This window comes from Neofelis nebulosa, chromosome 8 (assembly GCF_028018385.1).
Source record: "Neofelis nebulosa isolate mNeoNeb1 chromosome 8, mNeoNeb1.pri, whole genome shotgun sequence".
Classification (NCBI taxonomy): Eukaryota; Metazoa; Chordata; class Mammalia; order Carnivora; family Felidae; genus Neofelis; species Neofelis nebulosa.
Window position 1 is genome coordinate 118,138,830 of NC_080789.1, and position 27,411 is coordinate 118,166,240.

The 27,411-nt window shown below is 36.8% G+C and overlaps 1 protein-coding gene across 5 annotated transcripts in view; it reads right to left on the minus strand.

Moving 5' to 3' along the window:
- ACBD5 (acyl-CoA binding domain containing 5) overlaps positions 1-27,411 on the minus strand; it is a 46,977-nt gene that overhangs the window by 12,502 nt on the left and 7,064 nt on the right. For 4 of the 5 annotated variants that reach the window (XR_009247707.1, XR_009247706.1, XR_009247704.1 and 1 more), the window contains exons 4-11: positions 26,219-26,291; positions 17,360-17,474; positions 17,230-17,262; positions 12,892-13,026; positions 11,471-11,674; positions 10,546-10,652; positions 6,871-7,138; positions 2,098-2,297 (exon numbers count right to left, since the gene is read on the minus strand). Coding sequence is in view for 1 of the 5 variants with exons in the window: in XM_058681638.1 (XP_058537621.1) it covers positions 2,098-2,297; positions 6,871-7,138; positions 10,546-10,652; positions 11,471-11,674; positions 12,892-13,026; positions 17,230-17,262; positions 17,360-17,474; positions 26,219-26,291 (1,135 nt within the window). In the remaining 4 variants the exon portion in view is untranslated. The remainder of the gene's footprint in view (positions 1-2,097; positions 2,298-6,870; positions 7,139-10,545; positions 10,653-11,470; positions 11,675-12,891; positions 13,027-17,229; positions 17,263-17,359; positions 17,475-26,218; positions 26,292-27,411) is intronic. The other variant, XR_009247705.1, reaches the window with a different exon arrangement.

Below are 27,411 nucleotides of genomic sequence, written 5' to 3' on the forward strand. Positions count from 1 at the left end.
TGAGTTACTGAAAGGATAAAAAAGCTAAAATATTCATAGGAGTTGTTTAAAAAGCCTACAGTAGTAGTTTCTTTAAATGAATCTGTATTTAATTTGTTTATCTTGGAACTGAAGCACATCTTTGATTAACTAACTTAATATCTTAATTAACTAACAATATCTCTTACAACATGATGCTTCAATGCTATATGTGTTTTTTCTAATGCTATATATGTTTTTCAATGCTATATATGTTTATTTTGGGGGGCGGGGGGGAAGAGAGGGAGAGAGAAAGAGTGGGGAGGGGTAGACAGAGGAGACACAGAATCTGAAGCAGGCTCCAGGCTCTGAGCTGTCAGCACAGAGCCCAAGATGGGGCTCGAACCCACAAACCACGAGATCATGACTTGAACCAACCTGAGCCACCCAGGTGCCCCCAGTGCTATATAATGGGTCAGACAGCCTGTTTAGTTGCCTTTTTCTGCAATAGACATTACTCCAAGAGGAACAAGTCAGAGGACAAATGGGGCACAGCACTAGTAGCCAGCCATCTGAAGGCTCTGCAGCCAAGTCCTGGGATTATCGCAGCCAAATCCAGGGATTATCACAGCCCAGCCCCAAACTGTGAACCAAGATGAACTAGCCCTTCCTCCAAACCTTTTTCCTTTCCTTTAGTACCTCCTCCATACTTAACTGTCTAGTTTTATTCAGTACAGAAAGAGCACTGATCTAGGATACAGGATGCCTGGGTTCTGCTTTAGTTTCTGCAATGATTTGCTATAGTGCGTTTTCAAAGGTTTAATATTCTTACTCTTCCAGTGTTAAATAACTGCGAACATCAAACTATGACTCTACATTCCTGGTCTGGTTTTAAAGTTTTGATCCTACAACTAATTTACACTAAAGAATTGGTAACTTAATATACTATCTCTACAGCATTTTAAAAAGAAGTCAAGATAGAGGACAATGTTTACTACAAAAGAGTGACTCCTTAATGATGAACTCCAAAGCACTAGTTATGGTTTACTACTTCCTTGAACTGCACTATATAACATCCTTTTTTAAAAATTTTTTTTTAAATTTATTTTTGAGAGAGAGAGCACATGCACACACACACACACACACACACACACACACACACACACACGCATGCACGCACACGCGGGGGAGGGGCAGAGAGAGGGAGGGAGACACAGAATCCGAAGCAGGCTCCAGGTTCTGAGCTGTCAGCACAGAGCCTGATGTGGGGCTTGAACCCATGAACTGCGAGATCATGACCTGAGCTGAAGTTGGATGCTCAATTGACTGAGCCACCCAGGCACCCCAAGCTCTTTTTTTAAAGTTTATTTATTTATTTTGAGAGAGAGAGAGAAAGACAGAAACACAGAGAGAAAGAGAAAGAAAGAGAAAGAGAGAGAGAGAGAGAGAGAGAGAGAGAGAGAGAGAGAGAGAGAGAATGAATCCGAAGCAGGCTCCACGTTGTCAGTACAGAGCCTGATGCGGGGCTCGATCTCATGAACTGTGAGATAATGACCTGAGCCAAGATCAAGAGTCTAGACACTTAACCAACTGAGCAACCCAGGAGCCTCTCTTTTTTTTTTTAAAGATTTTATTTTGAAGTAATCTCTGCACCCAATGTGGGGCCTGAACCCACAACCCCGACATCAAGAGTCCAATGCTCCACTGACTGAGGCAGCCAGGAGCCCCTTAACAGCTCTTCCTCTTCTATTACCAAGCACCCTACTTCTACCCCTAACACAGTACTGGTAATTTTACACTCGAAAAATTTTCTATGAAGTGGTAGTTAGCTTTTGGATCAGTCTTTTCTTAAATAACCAATATTTTCAAAAGTAGATCCTTTTTATTTTTTATTATTTTTGAAAAATTATTTTATTTATTTTTTAAGTAATCTCTCCACCCAATGCAGGGCTCAAACTCACAACCCGAGATAAAGAGTCACATGCTCTATCCACTGAGCCAGTCAAGCGCCCCTAGATCCTTTTTATTAAAAAAAAAAAAAATCATTAAATTGATTTATATAAATCTGATCTACACAGATTATACTTACATGCTGTTATACAGGATCAACAGTGGAAGAAGACAAATTCAAAAGCTCACCTGCGAAGCAGTTAGCGTTTCCAGTTTATGAAGTCTCTGAAGGACGTTCTGCATATCCTCCTGCAGGCGCATGAGGACGAGAGCAATCTGTTCATTGAGGCTGCCTCTTGACCCTCTGTCTGAGCCCCAGCGTTCCCCATCACCTCCACTTCCCACTTGCCGACCCTTGGATCCTTCACTCAAGTGTTGCATTCTATGCCCTATTTTAAGAGAGCAAAATCAGTTTTAAATAATTCTTATAAAAGTAGAAAGAGTGTGTTTTATTCATTTTCCTGTGTTATTTCTTTGAGATCTAAATCTCCAAAGCAGAGTGGAAGCAATCAGGAAGTACACAAAATACCAGGAGCAAAGAAGTAGCTATAGAAGCTTCTACTGATATTGATATAATCAAAGATTCTCTTCGCTAATGTTTTACAATGTACTTACTACACTAGTACATGACAAAATGCATATAATTCACATATTTCAGATGCATTTTCAAAAATTCTTTACTAATAAGATAAAAAGACTGAAGAAATTCGAAGAGTACTTTTTTTTTTAATGTTTATTTTTCAGAGAGACACAGAGAGAGAGCATGCACACATGTGCACATGAGCGGGGGAAGGGCAAAGAGAGAGAGGGAGACAGAGAATCCAAAGCAGGCTCCTGGCTGACAGCAGACAGCTGGATGTGGGGCTCAAACTCATGAATGGTGAGAGCATGACATAAGCCAAAGTTGGATGCTTAACCAACAGGCCCACCCAGGTGCCCCAAACCCAAAAGGTTTTTAAATGTATTTCTCTTTTTATAAATTCTATTACACTTACCACTACTAAGATTTTGTCATGTATCCATTCATTATTTTTCCCATGCATATATTTATAGAATAGGCATTACCCCAACACATAATTTTGTGTTCTTCTCTTTAAAAATATCATAAATGTTTATCTGCATTTTTACATTTTATTACAAAAACACTGAAATGGCTACATAAATTCCCCAGCATGGCCATGAATGAATTTACTCAATCGTTCTCCACTTTTGGATAAGATAATCCCAAATTTTTGCAATTACAAATAATACTGACATGGGGCACCTGGGTGGCTCAGTTGGTTGAGCATGTTACTCTCGATCTCAGCTCAGGTCATGGTCTCATGGTTCATGGGATCGAGCACCATGCTGGGCTCTGTGCTGGGAGTGCAGAGACTGCCTCTCTCTAAAAATAATAAATAAACATAAAAAAAAAAAAAAAAACCAGGGGCATCTAGGTGGCTCAGTCAGTTAAGCATCTGATTTCGGCTTAGGCCATGATCTCGCAGTTCATGAGTTTGAGCTCCACGTTGGGCTCTGTGCTGACAGCTCAGAGGCTGGAGCCTGCTTTGGATTCTGTGTCTCCTCTCTCTCTGCCCCCCCCTCGCTTGCACTCTGTCTCTCTCTCTCTCAAAAATAAATAAACGTTAAAAAAAAAAACCAACCCCAAATCAAAAAACAAAGAACACCGCAATGAATGTCTTTGTATATAAATTCTTGCCCAAATGTCTGCTGATTTCTTTAGAAAAAACAGAATCCAAAAAGGAGAGTTACTGGGTCAAAGGATGACAAGTTAGTAGAAGTTCTTAATGAGTGTTACCAAGGTATTTTTCAGAAAGGCTGCAACAGTTTTATATTGCAGCATATAAAAAGCACTACTGTGCCTAAATGGAGTTTATGAGTTTCTATATGTTTGCTAATACAATAGGTAAGTTTTGTTTATTTCGTTTTAAATAATAAACAGGAAACTGTTTGCCTCATTGCCCTTTGGCATTCTGGAGCCCTACAGCAGCAACTGGATTCCCAAAGCTGTGCTTGCAACAAGCAGTGTTTGTTCTTGCAAAAGAAATGGAATGAGAGCTGTTTGTCAAGTTAAACTTCAAAGAGTACACTGAGGTGTTGTGCCTGATGTTATTTTCTTTGCTTTTTTGAAAACGTTTATTTATTTATTGAGAGAGAGAGAGCATGCGCACAAGAGGGGCAGAGAGAGAACCCCCATGCAGGCTCCACCCTGCCAGTGCAGAGTCCGATGCAAGGGCTTGATCCCATGAACCCCGAGATCATGACCTGAGCTGAAATCAAGAGTCAGATGCTCAACTGACTGAGCCACCCAGGCACCCCTGATGCCATTTTCAAGAAGACCTCTACTCTTGTATTGAAAGGAAGTAAATTTTGAAGTGGTTCTTCAAGAAAAGAACCACTTCAGCTATTGGTATAGAATTTACAAGGGGAAAAAAGGTGGAAAGTCTGGTCTGTGGCTTAGTTTTTTTTCCTTCATACTTAAGAGATTGAGATATTCAGGAAACAAAAATAATATAAAAACAGGGAGGGGGACGAAACAGAAGAGAGTCATAAATATGGAGAACAGACTGAGGGTTACGGGAGGGGTTGTGGGAGGGGGGATGGGCTAAACGGGTAAGGGGCACTAAGGAATCTACTCCTGAAATCATTGTTGCACTATATGCTAACTAATTTGGATGTAAATTTAAAAAAAAATAAAAAATAAAAATTGTTTCTCCAAAAAAAAAAAGAGATTCATATATTCTGTGACGGCCTGTCAGTGGGTACTGATGACACTAGAGAATTACTCTCCTCTCTGCTCACTTTACTATATCCTATGTCATAGTCAGCTTTCAAACAAGCCTTCGCAAAGACAGAATTAATCAGACCATTCCCGTTATGGTAAATCCTCATCTCCAGTCATTATCTAATTACTCATTTTTTTTTCTTCAGAGCACTTATCATTCACAAAGAATCTCAATTATTTACTTATTTACTGTCAGCTCCCCTTTACTGGAACATGAGCTCCGCGAAAAGAGGGGCTTTGTCCTGTTCTCTATAGCATCCCCAGGATCCAGAACAGGGCCTGACAAAGAAAAGCTCAATAAGATTTGTTTAATGCTGAGGCAGATTTACGGTAAGGCTCACGAAGCTTCACTTCAGGGGCTGCCACTTGTATGGACCCCTGTGATTGCTGGGAGTTGTAATGTTTTGTAGGTGGGGTGAAGTCAGGGTTGTCGATAGAAAGCCTTTCATAAATGCGATTTTGGTAAATTGCCTAAAGAAAGGGATCTGAATCCATGGCTCTAGTAATATGTTGTGATCTTTCTCTTCTTCATTAAATACTCACAATTTGGTATATGTTAAAATGGTAATTTTTAAGAATAGTGTTCTTAATACCATTAATCTTCTCTTTTCTTCCCCGTCTTCATTCGTTTTATTTTATGTAGATTTTTTTCAATCAGAAATGCAGCTAATCCTTTAACTTTTTATGACCTCATGAAATTATGCAGGGATTTTCCTTTTTTTAAGTGTACAATATAATGATTCAATACTTGTATATATTGTAAAATGATCACTGTAATAAGTTCAGTTAACATCTGTCACCATACAGTTACAGATTTTTTTTCCTTGTGATAATTTCTAAGACTTTTCTATTTTAGCAACTTTCTTTTTTTATTTTCTTTTTTATTTTCTTTTAGAAAGACAGGTTGCAAGCCAGGGAGGGGGCAGAGGGGAAGAGAGAGAAAGAATCCCAAGCAAGCTCCATGCTCAGCTCTGGAGCCCACCATGGGGCCCGATCCCACGACCCTGGGATCATGACCTAAGCCGAAATCAAGAGTCGGATGTTCAAATGACTGCACCAGCCAGGCGCCCCAATCTTAGCAACTTTCAAATATGCAATACAGGTCTGATTAACTACGGACACCATGCTGTATGTTACATCCCCAAGACTTACTTATTTTATAACTGGAAGTTTTTACCTTTTGACCCCGTGACCTGTTTCACATCCCCTTCACCCCTGCCTCTGGCAATCATCAATCTATCTATTTCTGTGTCTATAAGCTTGGTCTTTTGTTTTTGTTTTTTTAGATTCTACATATAAGTGAGATAATATGGTATTTGTCTTTCCATTAATTCTCTTTTCTGATGGTCCCTATTCATTCCTAACTATAAACCATCATAAACTTATATATATATATATATATATATATATATATATATATATACACACACACACACACCCTTTGCTTCCCTCCTCAACTCTATTGTTACCTGATCACATTATCATTCTTAATGTTTACCTTTTTTTTTTTTAACTTTAAAAATATGTTTATTTGTTTATTTTGAGAGATAGAGTGGGGGAGAGGGGCAGAGAGAGAGAGGGAAAGAGAGAATTCCAAGCAGGCTCTGCACTGTCAGCGCTGAGCCCGATGTGGGTCTCGACCCCTCAAACTGTGAGATCCTGACCTGAGCTGAAATCACACATCAGACCCTTAAGCAACTACGCCACCCAGTCACTCCTTAATGTTTGCCTTTGTATTGTTAAATGTTCTTTTATCTCTATTACTTGATTTGTCAGTTTTAAACAATATATTTTGACTTAAGTAGGGAAATGCGCAAAAGACACAATTCAAATTTTTACCTACAGTAGGAAACAAAAGCAGAGGGGCATTTGGAGGAACCATTAACTGACTGTTCAAGAAGGACATAAATTTGGCTACGTCAAAAAATTGCATAAAAGATATAGAAATAGGAATGTTTTCTCCTATACCTTCAGAGATCACACTACTATGCCTTGGGGGTGGGGGGTAGAGTCTAAGAAGAGAACTAGGTGTAAAGAAAAGTGGTCAGACATTATAGAAGGATAACTTTTAACATTCCCTTGGTAAATTGAGAGTTCTAATGTCTCTCCTTACCTAAACTTTTTGCTAATTAGTTTCTAAAGATAGTCAGTCAACAAGAACAAAAAAGAATACACACCTCTCCCTCTTCTGACATTAGAGAATTCCTCATTTTCTCCACCCCGTCTCTCACGGTGTGGTGCTCCACTGTTACTTCGGCCATCTTCTCCTCCATGCTTTACTTCACCTTTTCCTTCAACTGCTACCACTTGCATATCCCCAATGTTGCCATTTCCCGGAGATCCTTGAACATCTTCAGGAAAACCAGGACTTTCCAAGGGCTGATTGGGATCACCACTCAAGTAATATCGAAATGGTCTGCCGTTTGACGTAAAGCTGTCTAAAGACTACAAATTTAAAACAACACTTAGTTAAAAGCTATAAACGTAAGTTTTTGTGACAATAGAAGAATTACTGTTTTTATAAAACTTCTTTCATGTTATGATAGAAAATATTTTTCTAAAAAATGTATTCACCTTCTGCCTCCTATATGTAGGAAAGAAATGGGATAGGAATGATTCATCCATGAATAAGTATTGAGTAGTTCTGGCAATGAGTTGTTCTCATGAGTCAGTCATTCATCCAAGAGACTTATAAAAATGTCTACTACTCTTGTTCTAGTTACTATGCTAAAGTCTAAGGATAATATGAAGAAAGAAATAGCTTGGTAAGGGAGAGAAGTAAGATCATTACAGCATAGTTTGATAAGTATTATGAAAAAGATGGACGAAGGGTGCTTGCTATAGGAACTCACAGGAGGGGTGCCTAACTCATATTGGGGCTCAGTGGAGACTTCCTGGAAGAAATTATATGAATTAAAACTTACAGAATGAGTATAAGCCAAGTCAAAGGTGTAGTAGTGACGACAGCCTGTACCAATAAAGTAGTAGTGGGACAGAGGCTGCTTTGAGAACTTCTGAGATTAGAGAATCAATAGGAGTTGAAGACTGAATGTGGGAAGTACGGGAAAGGAAAAGACCAGATGGTTTTGTGATACTCACCAAGATAAGAAATACAGAGGGTCTCAAGGGAACAGAGACAATGGTATAGTTATAGAGAAATATAAATTGAGGTTCCTAGGCAAGATGTTTAATAGGTCAGTTAGAATTCAGAAGAGAGATATAGGTTGGTGATAAGAAACATCAGTATATGAGTAGTGGCCGAAACCAAGGGAGTAGTCATATTCCTGAAGAACACCAAATTAAGGAGTCAAAGAAGAAGAAAAAATTGAAATCAAGTTATTATGCCAAAGGGCATAGTATATAAGAATGGTATATGGGGAGCCTAGGTGGCTCAGTCAGTTAAGCGGACAACTCTTGGTTTCAGCTCAGGTGATGATCTTGCACATTTTGTGAGTTCGAGCCCCCCATCGGGCTCTGCGCTGACAGTGTGGGGCCTGCTTGGGATTCTCTCTCCTTCTCTCTCTCTCTCTCTGCCCCAACCCCGCCCCGCTCACTCAGTCTCTCTCAAAATGAATAAACTTAAAAAAAAAAAACCAAAAACAGTATATATGGCAAATATTTCTAAGTTGTACATAGTTCATTGGATATTTAATAAAACATTTGTAATCATTAAAAAAAATCTTAGAAATCTAATCCACCTAGCAAAATTCCAGGTACACTGGTCTGTAATGGTCTACTGGTTTGCAATGATGTTGGAAGAATGTATATATGTATACAGAAAACATATTTCCTATCTCCAAATCTCTTTTCAGTTTCAGAACAGTACCTACAATCCATTATCTATTCCACTAAATGGTTATTCTAGAACCATTTCTATTTTTAGCTTCTACAAAGCAGTAACTGCTAATGATTGAATCTTTCAAAGTTTCAACCTTTTAGAAAGGGATCTATAAGCAACACAATTTATTTAAACTGGACTGAAAACAAAAACTGTAAAATAAAAAAGGTGACTTTGTTTTAAACAATTTGTTAAGTGAGATGAGGCCCTTGAAAGCATGAGGTCTTCTAACATGTTCAAAATTCAGTAAAACCAAAGAGATGCAATGGTTTCACACCATCAACCCTATGGAAAGGACAGAAACCAAGCTAATATAAATACAAGATAAAAACATTACTGTATGCAAAAAGCACCACACCCTTACGCCCATCAGAATGGCTAGTATCCAAATGACAAGAAATAACAAGTGCTGGTAAGGATATGAAATGAGAACCCTTGTGCACTGTTGGTAGGAATGTAAATTGATGCAGCCGCTCTGGAAAACAGTATAGAGCTTCTTCACATAATTAAAAATAGAAATACCATACACTCCAGTAATTCCACTATTGGGTATGTACCCAAAGAAAATGAACACACTAATTTGAAAAGATACATGCACGTCTATGTTTACTGCAGCATTATTTACAACAGCTAAGATAACAGAAGCAGCCCAAGGTGTTTATTGATAGATGAATGGAAAAAGAAAATATGGTATACATATACAATGGAACATCAACTCAGCCACGAAAAAGAATGAAATCTGGCCATTCTTTTTTTTTTTTTTTTTTCAACATTTTTTATTTATTTTTGGGACAGAGAGAGACAGAGCATGAACGGGGAGGGGCAGAGAGAGAGGGAGACACAGAATCGGAAACAGGCTCCAGGCTCCGAGCCATCAGCCCAGAGCCTGACGCGGGGCTCGAACTCACGGACCGCGAGATCGTGACCTGGCTGAAGTCGGACGCTTAACCGACTGTGCCACCCAGGCGCCCCGAAATCTGGCCATTCTTGACAACATAGATGGACATAGAGGATATTAGGCTAAGTGAAATAAGTCAGACAGAGAAAGACAAATACCGTATTATTTCACTTACATGTGGAATCTAAAAAACAAACAAACAAAATCTAAACAAACTCTTAAATACAGAAAACAAACCGGTGGCTGCCAAAGCAGACGTGGATGGGGCGGGGTGGGCGGGGAGGATGGGTGAAATAAAGGGGATTAAGAGATACAAACTTCCATTCATAAAATAAGTAAGTGAAAAAGGTGGAAAGCACACCATAAGAAATATAGTCAATAATATTGCAATAGCATTGTATGGTGACTGCACTTATCATGATGAGGACTGAGTAATGTACAGAATCACTGAATCAACATGTTGTATGCCTAAAACTAATATAACATCATATGTCAATTATATTTCAAAACTTAAAAAAGAAGTCAGTGTGTAGAACAGATTTGAAAATTATTCGATTTTCTTGTATGTCAACGTTTCAAACACAGGGTCTAGCATAAAGTTTACCTTCTGCCTCCCCATCTCACCTCCCTCAGGATATTTAAAAATATAAATATAGTAACAAGTTATAATAGTGAAATATTTTTGAACATTCAGGAATTTTATACATTTTTTAAATTCACAAAAATAATTCTACATACAAATGTTTATATATTTAAAAAAAACTTTAGAGGTATATCTTCAAAGCCATGAACAGTGTATGTACATCTGCTATTAACAGAAGTTATGCACTGAATTCTGACATATCACTTTGAAAATCTGCCAATTAAAAAGTGTCGGGGCACCTGGGTGGCTCAGTCGGTTAAGTGTCTGACTTCGGCTCAGGTCATGATCTCGCAGTTTGTGAGTTCGAGCCGTGTGTCAGGCTCTGTGCTGACAGCTTGGAGCCCAGAGCCTGCTTCGGATACTGTGTCTCCCTCTCTCTCTGCCTCTCCCCTGCTCACGCTCTGTCTCTCTCTGTCTCTTAATAATAAATAAACGTTAAAAAAAATTTTTTTTTAAAAAAGTGTCATTTTTACCTCTTCTTGTCCAAACTGTTCCATGGAATCACAGTAGACCTCACTGTCTGAATCACTTGTCAAATGCTGAATTCCTGAAACATCTTCAACATGATCATCATTTAACTCTGAAAATGAACAAATGTCCAAGTGGGATTATTATTCACTAACTGAGGAAAAATGCATTTATTCCACTCTCAAAATTTATCAGCTCTATATTATTTTCACACTGGAGACAAATTTATCAAGCCACACTTTTTTCTTTTAACGTACCAAAACTTCCAACATAGTTGATAATTTTTATTTGACAAGATTGTATTTTATCAAGTAATCATACAAAGACACTGTCCAGATCAAACCTTATAAAACAATCTTGTAAGGGAAAACTGAGTACCAACTAGGAGGCCTAAATTGGTATGCAACTATGCAAGTTCAGTTGTTACATTAAGTAATTATATTTCTTGTTTTCCTTATGCTTTTATTATTTATTTTTTGAGAGAGTGAGAGAGAGCAAGCTGGGAGGATGAGAGAGAGAGAGAGAGAGAGAGAGAGAGAGAGAGAGAGAGAGAGGATCCCAAGCAGGCTCCATGCTATCCATACAGAGCTCAACGTGGGGCTCACACTTACAAACTGTTAAGATCATGACCTGAGCTGAAACCAAGAGTCAGATGTTTAACCGACTGAACTGCCCAGGTGCCCCTCAAAATTTTATTTTAAAAAAACCATACAAAAACACAATTAAAAATGTCTCAATAAAAATATAAAAGCCCTGCCTCTAATTCACTATCTTTCAAAGCTATACACCCTTATAATATTAATAAACCCTAAGATATTATTGAATAAGAAGTTTTTAAATTCTAAATTGCTCCTAAATATCCTAAAACAATGAAAAGAACACTGCATTCATAGGAAAGAGGCTAAACAGATAATTATCCTGGGACAATACCTTGGTGAATGCAGACAGCAGTTTTTCCAGTTTGCTCCGAATTTTCATCTACAGCCTTTATTTCTTCAGCATTTTTCCCACTCAAGGAAGCACTGGCATGAACGTCATTCTGTATATCTTGAGTGGAGGCGTCTTTATCATAGCCATTAGTAACAATGATTTCCAAATTCTTATGATCTGCAGATTTCTTTATCATTTTCTTATCTTTTAAAAGAAAGTAGGGAGATTCATAAAAGTTCACAGTAGGTCAACTTCTGTATATATATTCTAATATCAGTAATCATTTCCCCAACCTACCATAATCCCTTTGAATGGTTTCCTACTTGGATCAGAGAGATGGGGTACTCCTTGAAAAGGGATTTATTATATGCTGAACGCTCATTCAAAACTACTTCAGTTCCCTGTGAATCTTCTAGAACCTATCTTATTTTATTTTTAAGTAGGCTCCACGTCCCATGTAAGGCTCAAATTCATGACCCCAAGGTCAAAAGTCACATGCTCTACTGACTGAGCCAGCCAGGTATCCCTAGAATCCCCTTTAAAGATAACTTCTCAAGGTCTTTACACTCTCTCAAGCATAGGCAAATTGGCCTATGAGACCCAGAAGTACAAATGGGTCCACATAGTCAATGAAAAGATCCTTTGAAGAAGGTATTATCTGTCATACCCTATTGGAAAGTAAAGGCAAAAGTAAGCCGTGCGGTTTGTTTTAGTGTCTGTCTGCCTCCCCTTTCTAAACCAATCTTCCCAGGAATCACTGGTACTCTTACTACCAGTGGGGCCCCCCACCCACAATGCAGTATCCTATGACTCCAATGTTCTCTCTCCATCAAAACTTCCTATATCCAATTCTCCGTTCTATTCTTGACAAGGTATTGAGAGTTTAAACATTTCTCCTCTTCTTGGTAAGCCACACATGCATATTTATATTGGCAACAATACCTAAAATGAATACATTTCTTCTTTTTGTTTCTTTAAGTAAACTATGCCAAACATGGGGCTCCAACTCACAACCCCAAGGTTAACAGCTGCATGATATACTGACTAAGCCAGCCCGGCACCCTATAAAATGAATACATTTCTAATGCAGCATTTCAGGCATTACATTTAGAGGAGTGGTCCATTCTTGTTAGTGTTCAATTCTATCTATGCACTTTTGGTCCACAGAAAATATGGTGATAAGGTCAAAAGCCCACATCCCACCATACACACTATTCTCATACACCAAATCAGTCCCAACTTCTCCATATTCTTTCATCTATTTTTTAAAGATTTTATTCTTAAGTAATCTTTACATCCAACGTGGGGCTAAAACTCAACCCCGAGATCAAGAGTCATGTGCTCTATTGACTGAGACAGTCAGGCGTCCCTTCTTTTATCTAATTGAATGTAAAATTATCTGTTCATCATCCAAAGATTACCATTAGCACTTTGTTCTGCTCCTTTCACTTCTTCTTGGGCCTCTTCTTCCTCAGACTCAGCTCCACTATCACTGCTTTCGGCTTTACCATTAACAGTTTTGGCATTTGGAGTAGAAGTTAGAACGTTACCAAGATCTAAAATATGAAATGATCACTTAATCTCTAGTGCTAAAACACACAATCATGCTGTAATTTACAAATAATACTGTCCTTTATAATAACTAATAAAATGATTTTGAAGTAAAAGTTAGAATTTTGACATATATCTGCAAGTATTCTTTTCCTTGATTATACATACATTACATAAAGAAACTCCTTCAGTTTACAACAAAAGTGATAAAGCGATCTTAAAACCTTCCTAAACAAGGCAGAGGGTGAGTTATTTTTAAGTTAATATCAATCAAAATAGAAAAGTTAGAGATGAAGGATCCTCTTTACACACAGTAAATAAAGAGACAGTTGCTATATCCTAGCATACTGAAAACATAAACACAACAATATCATCAATGTCATCAACAGAACTACATTTAAAAATTTTTTATCCTTTTCTTACCTTTAAGGCTTTAGGTACACTACCTATATTATTATGTCTTTATATTTATTTTTATTTTAAAGCATCCATTAATGTGATCAATCATTTAAAAAGGCACATTGTCCTACTGGCCAGTCATTTTCAGAGGAAATTCATCAGAATTTTTCAAATGTTAATATGCATAGGAATCACCTTAGATCTAGTTAAAATGCAGATTCTGAATCAGCAAGTCTGGGGTGGCCTAAGATTCTGCATTACCATAAGGCTCCCACATGATGCCAATGCTTTTGGTTACTGTACTTCATTTTGAGAGAGAGGGAATTACATTTCCATCACCCTTTAAGATAATAAAGGCCTCCGACGTGGCTACTGGTCAAAAACAGTGGTCTCTCTCCATAAATTTTTGTGCTTCATTTTCAATTACACAAATGCATTTTGGTTTTTTTTTTTTTTAACGTTTTTATTTATTTTTGAGACAGGGAGAGACAGAGCATGAACGGGGGAGAGTCAGAGAGAGACGGAGACACACAGAATCTGAAACAGGCTCCAGGCTCTGAGCTGTCAGCACACAGCCCGACGGGGGGGCTTGAACCCACGGACCGCGAGATCATGACCTGAGCCGAAGCCGGATGCCTAACCGACTGAGCCACCCAGGCGCCCCCACAAATCCATTTTGAATGCTTCCCTGCATCTCAAACAACATATTAAATGCCTAAATCTCCATACATTTTAAACAGGAACAGAAGAGTAAAAACTCAACTCTATCATTGCCATTATGTTCTACTCTCTCTTAGAGAACCAAGGCAGCATCACAGTTTATAAATCTTGCTCTCTCCCTGACAACCAAGAAAAAGAATAACAACAACAAAAAACAAGAAACAAAAACACCCACCACTCATGGACATCTTCAACAAAACTAAGCAACAGGAAATCTCCCAAACCCCCATTAAATGGCATTTCTGTGATGAGAGGTATAGAAAGCACAGAGAATTACTCACTAGCCCTACTCAACATGCAAAATTCAGTTCATGACAATAGTCACATGATTATCACAATAGATGCTGACAAAGCATTTGACATGACAATAATGTTGACGAAATTAAAAATGTAAGAGAATTTCCTCAATCTGGTAAAGGGCATCTACAAAAATGCACAACTAACATAATAATTAATGTTAAACGATTGAATGTTTTTTGCTCCTAAAATAAGGAACAAGAAAGAATGAAGAAAAAAATAAAAAAATAAAAAATAAAATAAGGAACAAGACAAGGATGTCTGCTTTTGCCATCTCTGTTTAATATCGTATTAGAAGTTCTTGCCTTGGCAATTAGGCAAGAAACATAAATAAAATGCATCCAGATTGAAAAGGAAGAAGTAAGCACATGACATGCTCTGTATACATGAAATCCTAAGGAATCTACCCAAAAACTATTAGAACTAACAAATGGCTTGGCGAGATTGCAGGATATAAGATCAATAAACAAAATCAAGTGAATTTCTACAAGCTAACAATGAACAATCCAAAAATGAAATTAGAAAATAATCTATAATAGCAGCGAAAAGAATAAAATGCTTCGCAGTACACAAAAGAAAGTCAAAGAATTGTATACTGCAAATGACAAAACACTGTTGAAAGAAATTAAAGAACTAAATAAATGGATTGGAAGACAATATTGCTGAGATGACAAAACTCCTCTAAATGATCTATAATTCATTGCAATTCCTTTAAGAATCCTAGATGGTCCTTTTTGCAAAAATTAACAAGCTGATTCTAAAATTCATATGGAAATGCCAAGGATCCATAATGGTTAAAACAATCTTGAAAAAGAACAAAGTCAGACAGTTCATATTTCCTGATTTCAAAACTATGTATGTATATTATGAAAAAGCCCAAGCAAAACAGATACATCTGTTCTACTGGGCTTAAGTGGCTACTTTTAATATGATTCCTTATTTAAAAAAAAAATTTTTTTCAAGATTGCAAACTATGAAACACCCATATACTTTGATCTCTGCAGTTAGACTTCTAATATTGTATCTGTAAGAAATAATTTCTTACAGATATACTTACACATATATTTATTTTTAAGAAAAAATTTTTTTTAACGTTTTTATTTATTTTTGAGACAGAGAGAGACAGAGCATGAACAGGGGAGGGGCAGAGAGAGAGGGAGACACAGAATCTGAAACAGGTTCCAGGCTCTGAGCTGTCAGCACAGAGCCCGATGCGGGGCTCGAACTCACAGCCCGTGAGATCATGACCTGAGCTGAAGTCGGACGCTCAACCGACCAAGCCACCCAGGCGCCCCTACTTACACATATATTTAATGACATTTATACAGGGTTACTTTCAGCAGCATTTTTGAAGATCAGAAGAGAAAACTAATAAGTATAATGCAATAAAAATTAAAAAACAACATTAAAAAAAAGAGGAAACATCTAAATGTCCATTAGAATGGTACAGGTTAAATAAATTATGGTATGGGTACACATCCCTTACAACTCTTAGGTCCAGATATGATTTAAAATCCAGTTTTCTAATTTTGCAAAGGTCATACACTGTATGTACTATATATTATGTAACACCTTCAACAGAATTTTAAGGCAGCTCCCACTAAAAAAATAATAATAAAGTTTTTACAACGAAACACATGAATAGTCACACTAAATAAAATAAAGACTTAAAACAGCCCCTTGTCATTTCAGAGGTCTGTTCCTCAATTAGTTCATGTCAGGACAGTCTTTCCTCTCAAAGGAATTACAAAAGAATGTTTGGTTTATTAAGTTTTTTGAATTTTTAAATTACAGCTTAGGGATTATGGATCTGAGCCTTTATTATCATTATTCATTCTACCTTGTCTTTATAATTAGTTGTTCAAACATTTGCCTCTAGCCTCATACTACTAAAACAGGTCCAGATTTACTCTCCTCTGAATCCTAACAACATGCTTCACACAGAGAAAATATTTAATATTTTTTCTGCACTAAATAGTACAAATTATAAGGAAGATTATTTGTTAAAATTTGACTCCTTTAGGTAAATCAGATATAGAGGATGTGGTTATATGAGCGTTATGCTCAGCAAGCAGTCTATCAATTACAATTGCAGATACAAACTGCAGGTCTTACGACAGACAGGAAGATAACTGTTCTGAAATACCTAATTTCCATTAATTAGTGAAAGGTATCTTGTAAATAGGGGTGTCAGGAAAATAAAACACAGGTAATTTTCATTTGAAATAATTCTTACAGGCTCATTTCAGTCTGCTTTCTAAAAAAAAAATTAAAGATCAGATGTTTATAGTTAATAACAGCAAATTTACCTATTATTCAACTCTTCTTACTATGTAAAAGATAAGCCTTTCAATTCTTTCCTGAGAACATGAAATTAGAATTCTAAAAAAAAAAAAAAAAGACCTAGCTAAGTGAATTCACTGACATCTTGTGTCAGGTTGCTATACTGTAATAAACCATACTATAAACATAGCCACGTTAAAATTAGCTAGAAAATAATTTCAGCCATTGTCACTGTTAATATAATTCAAAAACCCAATCAGAAAGTATGATCTATCAAAATACAACCATGAATTCTGCTACAATTTTGTATACACTTAGTGAATCATTTGTCATGTTTTAATTACTGCAGGGTTAAAATGTAAACATTTATAATATTTTTGAACTTTATGCAATATATTTGCTTGGAACGAAAACTTGTGTGACAAGCTTGTAAGTTTTATAAATATGTGCAGAATTCTTTAGCGTGTAAATTTCAAACAAAATTTTTACGTGGATTTCATTATTCCTACCTTCTAAGTATTTAGAGATTTTCTCCAGTCGGACTGGCATGTGAAAGTAAAACAAAAATTAGACATATAAATATTAATGCATGCATAATGTGTCATCTGCTGAACTAAAAACAAGGTAAAACAGTCCAACCTGAGGTTAAGTCAGAACTTTTGCTACTCTTTTTGTCTTCTACAATTTCATAAAATGGGCCTATGACATGTAGCAACTCTTCAACTTTCTCAGTCATCGGCATAGTTTCAAGAATCTGTAATCAAAAGAAACACATGTTGTGAAATCACAATCTATTAGTCTGACCTACTACCAAATAACATAATACTTACAATTTATTTAGTGATAATTTTGTGATTCAGAGTTCATGTATAGATTCCCCAAAGTACCTGTATTAACTACATACTTAATGTGCACATTCTCCTAGAAAAGGTTCAAGAAATCAAAGAATTAAGTATCTTCATTTTTGGGAATGCAAGCTGGTGCAGCCACTCTGGAAAACAGTATGGAAATTCCTCAAAAAACTAAAAATAGAACTACCCTACAACCAAGCAATTGCACTACTAGGCATTTATCCAAGGGATACAGGTGTGCTGTTTTGAAGGGGCACACGCACCTCAACAGCATGATCAACAAATAGCCAAAGTATGGAAAGAGCCCAAATGTCCATCGAGGGATGAATGGATAAAGAAGACATGGTATATATATACAATGGAGTATTACTCGGCAATCAAAAAGAATGAAATCTTGCCATTTGCAACTACGTGGATGGAACTGGAGGGTAGTATGCTAAGTGAAATTAGTCAGAGAAAGGGAAAAATCATATGACTTCACTCATATGAGGACTTTAAGAGACAAAACAGATGAACATAAGGGAAGGGAAACAAAAATAATATAAAAACAGGGAGGGGGACAAAACAGAAGAGAGTCATAAATATGGAGAACAGACTGAGGGTTACAGGAGGGGTTGTGGGAGGGGGGATGGGCTAAATGGGTAAGGGGCATTAAGGAATCTACTCCTGAAATCATTGTTGCACTATATGCTAACTAATTTGGATGTAAATTTAAAAAAATAAAAAATAAAACAAGTTAAAAAAAAAGTCTCTTCATTTTGAAGACTATTTTACATAAGCTTCTTTTAAAATTTTACACAATGATCTATAAATTGTGCATTAAACTAAGGGCACTTAGAATACTGTAGGGTTAAATTTAAATTATTGTATCTGTTCTTTAACACTAGTGTTTTTTTATTCTATTTTTATTAAAAAAAAATTTTTTTAAGCTTATTTTCGAGATAGACAGTATGAGTGTGGGAAGGGCAGAGAGAGAGGGAGACACAAAATCCCAGGCAGGCTCTGCACCACCAGCAGAAAGCCTGATGTGGGGCTCGAACACACGAAACGGTGAGATCATGACTGGAGCCGAAACCAGGAGTCTGACGCCTAACTGACTGAGCCACCCAGGTGCCCCTCTTTTTTTTATTTTTTGAGAGAAAGAGCGTGCACCAGCCTGCGCACACAAGCAGGGTAGGGGCAGGGCAAGAGTGAGAGTGAGAATCTTAAGCATGTTCCATGCTCAGCATGGAGCCCAATACGGTGCTCAAACTCCCAAGCTTAACGAACTAAGCCACCCTGGTACCCTTCACTAAGGTAGTGTATCTGAAAGAGGAGAAATGTAGAGTAGGAACTAGTAATCACTTTCAGATACCTTCATACCTACAGGCCAATTTAGAATCATCAGATTTGAAGAACAAGGTAAATTAACTGAAAAGGCATTGAAATAAATAGCAATCAACTGGTAATTGATAAAAGAAAATATTTCCACGTATGAAATATTGGCAGATACTTAAAAAGAATAAGGTTAGCTTTGTGTGTACTAATTGGGAAAAACATCTGAATTTTTTTTATAGGCCAAAAGGTAGTTGGTGAACAGTATATTTAATATGATGCCATGATTGTTTTTTTTCTTTTTAAACAATAGGATACATATACATATAATACAGACATATCTGTATATACAGATATGTGTTTTCTGAATTCTACAAAATAGAATTAAAAGTAATTACCACTTAAAGAGTTAAAATGGAGGGAATGGGGAAGATTCACTTCATTTCATACTTCTTTGATGTTTGGATTTTTTTTCATTTACACATATTACTTTTATTGTTTTTTCTTCTATTACTTTTATTATTAAGATTAACAAATTTATTAAGCAACCAAAATCTTGTGTCATTTTTGCATACTTTTCAGCTTATATACAGTTGTAAAGTCGCCACTTGATCTTTGAAACTAATAACCACCTCAGACTTGTCAGTCCCTCTCCCTGCTTTATTGTTTGTTTATCGTGTATCTTTCACAACACAATGTAAGCTCAATGAAAAAGGGCCTTTATTTGTTTTTGGTCACTCCTGTATTTCCAGTGTCTAGCACAGACAAGGAATTTAATAAACAAGGTGGGGGTGTGTTGGGAGATTATACAGAATGAACTATGCTTAGTGATTATAATGTAATTTTAGCGCTCATAGTAAATTATCTAATTGCTGTTCCTTTCAATGGATAAGAGTGAAAAAAATGGCTTTAACCATAAAATTGTTTTTTTGTAAAAGGAAATGCTTGGTACTGTAAGGCTGGGGTCATTCGGGAGGGCATTTTTATAGCTTATTATAGATAAATGATCTATAATATGTATGCATTATAACAATAATCATGAGAATTAGATTCAACCCAGAAGTTGAAACCACCAGGTAATGTTTACTTTTTTTGGTAATGTTTACTTTGACATGACCAAAGTCACAGAAAATAAATGGTAGAGATAAAATTTTAACACAAGTCAGTACCCTTTACACTACTCTATACTGGAACAGTGTATGTATGTACAGTCAACAGAATCTGGTAAGCCAACCACATATTCCATCTTGACCTCCCCCCCACACAATACCTCCTCTGATATTCTTTCAAACAAGATCTTTTTTAGTTATCTCCTGATTTAAGATTACTTTAAAAAGTCTTTAAAAAGTCTCAGGGGTCTCTGGGCGGCTCAGTTGGTTAAACTTCTGCCTTGATTTCAGCTCAGGTCATGATCCCAGAGTCATGAAATTGAGCCCTGTGTCAGGCTCCGTGCTAACACACAGAGCCTGCTTGGGATTTTCTCTCTTCCTCTCTCTCTGTTCCTCCCCACTTGTGCTCTCTCTCTCACAAGAAAATAAAATAAAGTTAAAAAAAAAAGTCTCTTTCTCAAATTTGTCCTTAAGTAGGGCTACTCAAATCTGTGTTTTGGTTTCTCATACTCTATAGGTAACAGACTATAGGAAACAGGACTTCAAATGTCAGAACTAAATAAATGCTGAATGTGCCAGTGCTAAGCAAACATAAGCAGAGTGATTTTTCTTTCAATTAGCTAGCATTTTAGTAGTAAATACGGTTAGGACACAAGTGGCCATAGCAAGATACACCCAGAATTTAAGAGGTTACTCTCTGAAGAAGAAACTTTAACAATACAAAACTCAAGAAGAATGATCTTAGTCATCTGCAAAATTCTCTCCCTCATCCCAGTGCTGGAATAAAAGAAATGGCTCAGACATACAAATAAACGCATGAGATCCTGGCAGAGACAGAGACACAGAAAGACAAGCAGACACAGGCAAATCTCAGTCTAACTACTCCTTAACCTCAGAGAAGATTTTATTTACAGTGTAAATGAATCAAGTTCAGTTGGATTGTAACCTACCCGAATGAAGAATATTTGGTGAGCTGGATGGACTGCAGACAAGCAGCATCCAGCTCTGAATCCTCTGTCACCTCCCCTCTCTGCCCCCACCCCACTTACGCACACATGCACGTAGCGCGCTCTCTCTCAAATAAACATTAAAAAAAAAAGAAAGAAAGAAAAGCAACATCTAAATACAATAATTTTTCTAGGTTTCTCTAGCACTTTCCTTGGTAAGAAACATTATTCCTTTCTTTTTTTTTTTGAGGGGTGGGGAGGGCCAGAGAGGGGAAGAGACAGAATTTCAAGCAGGCTCCATGCTGAGGCTCCAACCTGTGGCTCAAACCCACAGCCCTGGAATCGTGACCTGAGCCAAAATCAAGAGTCAGACCAACTGACTGAGCCAACCAGATGCCCCAGAAACACCATTTCTATATGATGAAAATATTCTGTTAAGGTACAGATACTGTATTGTAAAGCAAAGATTAAATTCCTCAGTTTTTTTTGGTCAGATGAACATATCTTTTAAAGCCATCCAAATCTCAGTGTTCTACTCTCCGTTCAATAATCTTAGTAATCACTAATCCAATTTCCTAAGTGCCTCTGCAATTTTGAGGAGTGTCTTATATCTCAATCCTGAGTATGCTGAGCACTAGAAGAGTGTATCACCCATTCTAAGTAAAGAAATTAGCATCCAGAAAGAAAGAAAGAAAGAAAGAAAGAAAGAAAGAAAGAAAGAAAAGAAGAAAGAAAGAAAGGGAGAAAGAAATTAGCATTCTGCAAGGAAGAAGGAAGAAAAGAAAGAAAGAAAAAAAGAAAGAAAAAAATTAGCATTCTAGAAGTAAGGAAAGAAGAAGGAAAGAAAGAGAGAAAGAAAGAAATTAGCATTCTGGAAGGAAGGAAGGAAAAGGAAGGAAAGAAAGAAAGAAAGAGAGAAAGAAAGAAATTAGCATTATAGAAGGAGAAAGAAAGAAAGAAAGAAAGAAAGAAAGAAAGAAAGAAAGAAAGAAAAAGAAATTAGCATTTTAGAAGGAAGGAAGAAGGAAAGAAAGAAAGAGAGAAAGAAATTAGCATTCTGGAAGGAAGAAGGAAGGAAAGAAAGAGAGAAAGAAATTAGCGTTATAGAAGGAAAGAAAGAAAGAAAGAAAGAAAGAAAGAAAAGAAGAAAGAAAGAAAAAGAAAGAAAGAAAGAAATTAGCATTCTAGTTTTTCTCTAAATCTCCAAAAGATGGTTATCGCCAGTCAAGCCTTGAAAAGAATAAGCCAATATTTTGGACTTATAGACCTATGGACCAGACCCTCACCATGGTAACTTTCAGGTTCCATCCTTTATGAGACTATGTTATAATAATCCTCCCTCTAGTACAGCGATTATCCCATCCTCTTAGAAATCCTGAAATAATTAGTCTGGGGTTATACTGGGGAATATATATATATATACATATATATATATATATATGTATATATATATATTTTTTTTTTTTTTAAAACAAGATTCCCCAGTGACTCCAACATGCAGCCAGTGTTGAGTACACTGATCTCTCCTTAAGTCCAACAGACATAATGCATATTATTCAAGTTCTGGCTGAATTCTCCAGTAATCCTCATAAGATAGCCTGCAAAATTTGGGAGCTGCTGGCTGGCTCAGTAGGTAGAGCATGTGACTCTTGATTTGGGGGTTGTTAGTTCAAACCCTATGTTGGATGTAGAGATTACTTAAAAATATAATCTCAAAAGCAAAAACAAAAACAAAAAACCCCCAAAAAAACAGACTGTAAAATTTGTACAGAAAACAGAATTTTATATTTCCTTTTGATTATGAATGAAAAGAACTTTCTTTAAAGAAATATGGGTTATTTCCCACAAACCACTTTAGTTATTCCTTTCTCTCAAAGCTAAAATTCTATTAAATCATTTTATTAATTAAAAAAAAAAATTTTTTTAAGAGAGAGAGAACACGAGCAAGGGGTGGGGGGGCAGTGAGAGAGGGAAAGAGAGATTCTTAAGCAGGCTCCAGGCTCAGCACAGAGCTCAACACAGGGCTCTATCTCAAGATTCTGAGATCATGACCTGAGCCAAAATCAAGAGTAGGATGCTTAACTGACTGAATTACCCAGGGATCCCCCTGTTAAATAATTTTAAAAGAATTTTTTATTCCAGGGGCACCCCAGCTCACACTCTCTCTCAAAAATAAACGAACATTAAAAAAAAAAGGGGGGTGGCACCTGGATGGCTCAGTTGGTTAAGCATCGTACTTCAGTTCAGGTCATGATCTCACAGTTTGTGAGTTTGAGACCAAGGTCAGGCTCTGCACTGACAGCTCAGAGCCTGGAGCCTGCTTTGGATTCTGTCTCTCTCTCTCTCTCTGCCCCTACCTTGCTCATGCTCTGTCTCTCTCTCTCTCAAAAATAAATGAACATTTACACAATTAAGAAAAAAAAAGAATTTTTGATTCCAGCAACTTTTTCAATGATATTTCACTGGCCAGTTTATAAATTACAAAAATTTTCCATAAAATATTATCTATTATAAGATATAAATTAAATTAATGAGGTTCCTTAACATTTGAATGCAAAGGCATGGAATGAGATTTATACTAAAAGAATAATTCTAGGGGTGCCTGTGTGGCCTGATAGGTTAAGTGTCTGACTCCTGATTTTGGCTCAGATTACAATCCCAGCGTTGTGGGATCAAGCCCCATGTCGGGCTCCACACTGAGCGTAGAGCCTGCTTAAGATTCATTCTCTCTTGGGGTGCCTGGTGGCTCAGTCGGTTGAGCGCCGGACTTTGGCTCAAGTTACGATCTCACGGTTCACAGGTTTGAGCCCTGCCTCAGGCTCTGTGCTGACAGCTCAGCACAGGAGAATAGCTCTGAAGAGCAATAATACAGTGAACTGTATTTATAAATACAATCTAACAACTGCTTCAGTTAGAAAATTATTGCAATTAAAAAAAGTGCCAAATTCAGTAATCAAATTTTTGGGATAATGTACTATCCCACACCATTATTATATTTTAAGTCATCTCTATACCCAACATGAAGATAGAACTCACAACCTTCAGATCAAGAGTTGGATGCTCTACTGACTGCACCAGCCAGGCACCCGCCTTCCCACATGATTATTTAGAGGATGCAATTTTATCTAATGACGCCCACAAAGCAAAACTCTGGAAATACTTTAAAAGACTAATCGAGGGGCGCCTGGGTGGCGCAGTCGGTTAAGCGTCCGACTTCAGCCAGGTCACGATCTCACGGTCTGTGAGTTCGAGCCCCGCGTCAGGCTCTGGGCTGATGGCTCAGAGCCTGGAGCCTGTTTCTGATTCTGTGTCTCCCTCTCTCTCTGTCCCTCCCCCGTTCATGCTCTGTCTCTCTCTGTCCCAAAAAATAAAATAAACGTTGAAAAAAAAAAAAATTTAAAAAAATAAAATAAAATAAAATAAAAGACTAATCGAATTTTCAACCAATGGGTATCCTAACATTTTCAGATTTACCTCTAAAGGTTTACTATAAACTTTATTATATTCACAGTATGAAAAATGAAATTTTAAAAGTCTGAAAGGAAATAGCTGGTATATTATTTTAATTAGAGAAGTAGTTACAGAAATCTACGGGCACAGTGGAAGTATCTTAAGACAGTTAAAAGGCAGCAGCATAGTTTAAATCCATCTCCCTCCCACTTTAAACTGTGGCTACATCATTAATTAATCAAACTGGACAGGAAAAATGGGTAAATTTTACCTAATGTGTCAATTCAACTTTACATTATGGAAGCATGTCCTTAAAATTGTAATACTTAAAATAAAGAAAAGGAATGGTTACCAAACCAAAAAGGCTTTAGATTTTGTCTTTCTGCTTTTGAAAGGCTTCATTGTTTTATTACTGATAAGGTTAACAGCCAAAAGGACTAAACTCTGCCTTCTGTTATAGATAAACCAAGTCCACTGAATAAAAATTATGAAAATGTAACAAAGTGCACAGCTTTGAGTAGTATGAAAGAGATTAAAACAAAATGAAACAAATGAGTCTGAACTGACCAAACAGGAACTAACACTGTTGAATCATCTGGCAAAAGAACTATTCCTTTTTAAATATTTTCTTTATGCTTAAAGACAATTTATTTAAAATTATCAAACAGGGGCGCCTGGGTGGCTCAGTCGGTTAAGCGTCCGACTTCGGCTCGGGTCATGATCTCACGGTCAGTGAGTTCGAGCCCCGCATCGGGCTCTGTGCTGACAGCTCAGAGCCTGGAGCCTGTTTCGGATTCTGTGTCTCCCTCTCTCTGACCCTCCCCCGTTCATGCTCTGTCTCTCTCTGTCTCAAAAATAAATAAACGTTAAAAAAAATAAAAAAATAAAAAAATAAAAAATAAAATTATCAAACAGACCTAAATCTCACAACTTCTGATCCAGTTTCAACATAAAAATGATCCTTTATAAAGACACTACGATTACCTTTAAAATCCATGATTTCTTCATAAATTTACTTCTCAAAACAATCCCTTGAAACAGACTTTAAAGTTAGCAAGGGATGCCCTCCTTACTAATTACCAGAAAAATTAAAAGCATCCTTATCTTATTCTGGTTCTGAAGGACCTCTGCATTCACAGAAAAAATGCTTGCTACTAAGAAGTCCAGGGTTGGGAATATCTCAATTTGTGAGTCAAAACTTGATGAGAACACTGATGGGCAGGGCTGTTAACTATTTCTTCTAAATAAAAAGTTCCAAAGCAGAAATGCTTTCAAGACAGCCCAGGTACTTCCCACATTCTTAAGGAAGGGACTTCAGTATTTTAAAAGACTCTTATTTCTATACTTTCTGAAGAAGCTGACTATGGAGAAAGGCAGGGAAGATGAAAAAAAAAAAATCACATCACCATGTGATCTTAAGGAAAAAACACTTACCTTAAGATGAACTTTGATGAGGGGAGCCTGGGTGGCTCAGTCAGTTAAGCGTCTGACTTCAGCCCAGATCATGATCTCACTGTCTGTAGGTTCGAGCCCCATGTTGGGCTCTGTGCTGACAGCTCAGAGCCTGGGGCCTGATTCTGTGTCTCCTTCTCTCTGCCCCTCCCCCACTTGCACTTTGTGTCTTTCTCTCTCAAAAATAAACATTAAAAAAAAAAAAAAAAAGATGAACTTTGATGAGACAAATAAAACCCTAATAAATTCAATAACTTAGGTTTTGTATTCTAACATATTATAATCTCCTTGTTCCTTAAAGCAGCTAATTTGCCTGATAACAAAATTAAATTAGACCTGCTCTGAATATTTTCTACTGGGAATTATTTCCCCTACCTTTTTCATTTCTTCAACATATGCAATCATGGCTTCCTCTTTGGTCATATCACCCAGTGAACTCCAAGCATCCCTAGAAATGGAAATATTCAAATAACAAAAAAATACCTGTTTTCCAATTGCTCAGAATACAATTTGTAGTCAATGCTATATGGTTATTAATTTAAAACAGGCTCTCTACTTAAAGCCTACGCAAAGATAATATGTTTCCAAAGGATCTCTTTAAATGTACCACCTTAAAGAACAATATCAGAGGAAATAAACTGTCAAATTAAATAGTATTTAAAAGTAGTCATAGCCCATCTATAGATTATAAACTATATAAACTATATTATATCACTATAGAGCAGATACTATAGACTATTGATAAATATTTGCTAAGAACTCTTCAAAAGTTTTATATTATAAACAGCAATGAAAGGAACTTTTAGAAGACTATATGAAATGAACTATCACAGCCATGTTTTTTAAAAGAACAGGAGTTTGAGTTTAAAATTTCCATTACTTTAAATAAGAATCTAATGTATACACTCAAAAAATAGAAATGGTTTCCTACTTCTAAAAAAACAAATATGTGAAGCACAGGCAATTTTTAAACCCACAGACAATGAGAATACAGTAAAACTTGGAGTGCGAGTAACTTGCTCATCCGCAAGATGAGCAAACTTTTTTTTTTTAATGTTTTATTTATTTTTGAGAGAGAGAGGGACAGAGCATGAGGTGGGCAGGAGCAGAAAGAGAGGGAGACAGAATCCACAAAGCCCACTCCAGGCTCCGAGCTGTCAGCACAGAGTCCAACGCAGGGCTCAAACCCGTGAACCATGAGGTCATGACCTCAGCTGAAGTCGGACACCCAACCAAGCCACCCAGGTGCCCCGATGAGCAAACATTTCTAATAAATTTTAACTTGATAAACGGGCGATGTCTTGCAATATGAGTAGCACGTGATGCCGAAGTCACATGATTGCAACTAAGCCAATGGTTCTTGAAATTTGCTTTGATATACGAATGCTCTGGATTATAATCATGTTTCTAGGACAAATCATGCTCGCAAACCATGGTTTTACTGTAGACCTTTGAAATTTTTGCCTAAAATGAAAACCTTTCTTTTTATGTATTTTTTCCAGAAGCAGTTGATATCTACCAATGGTCAATTCTGAGGAAAAATTATAAAGTAAATAAATCAATTTTCT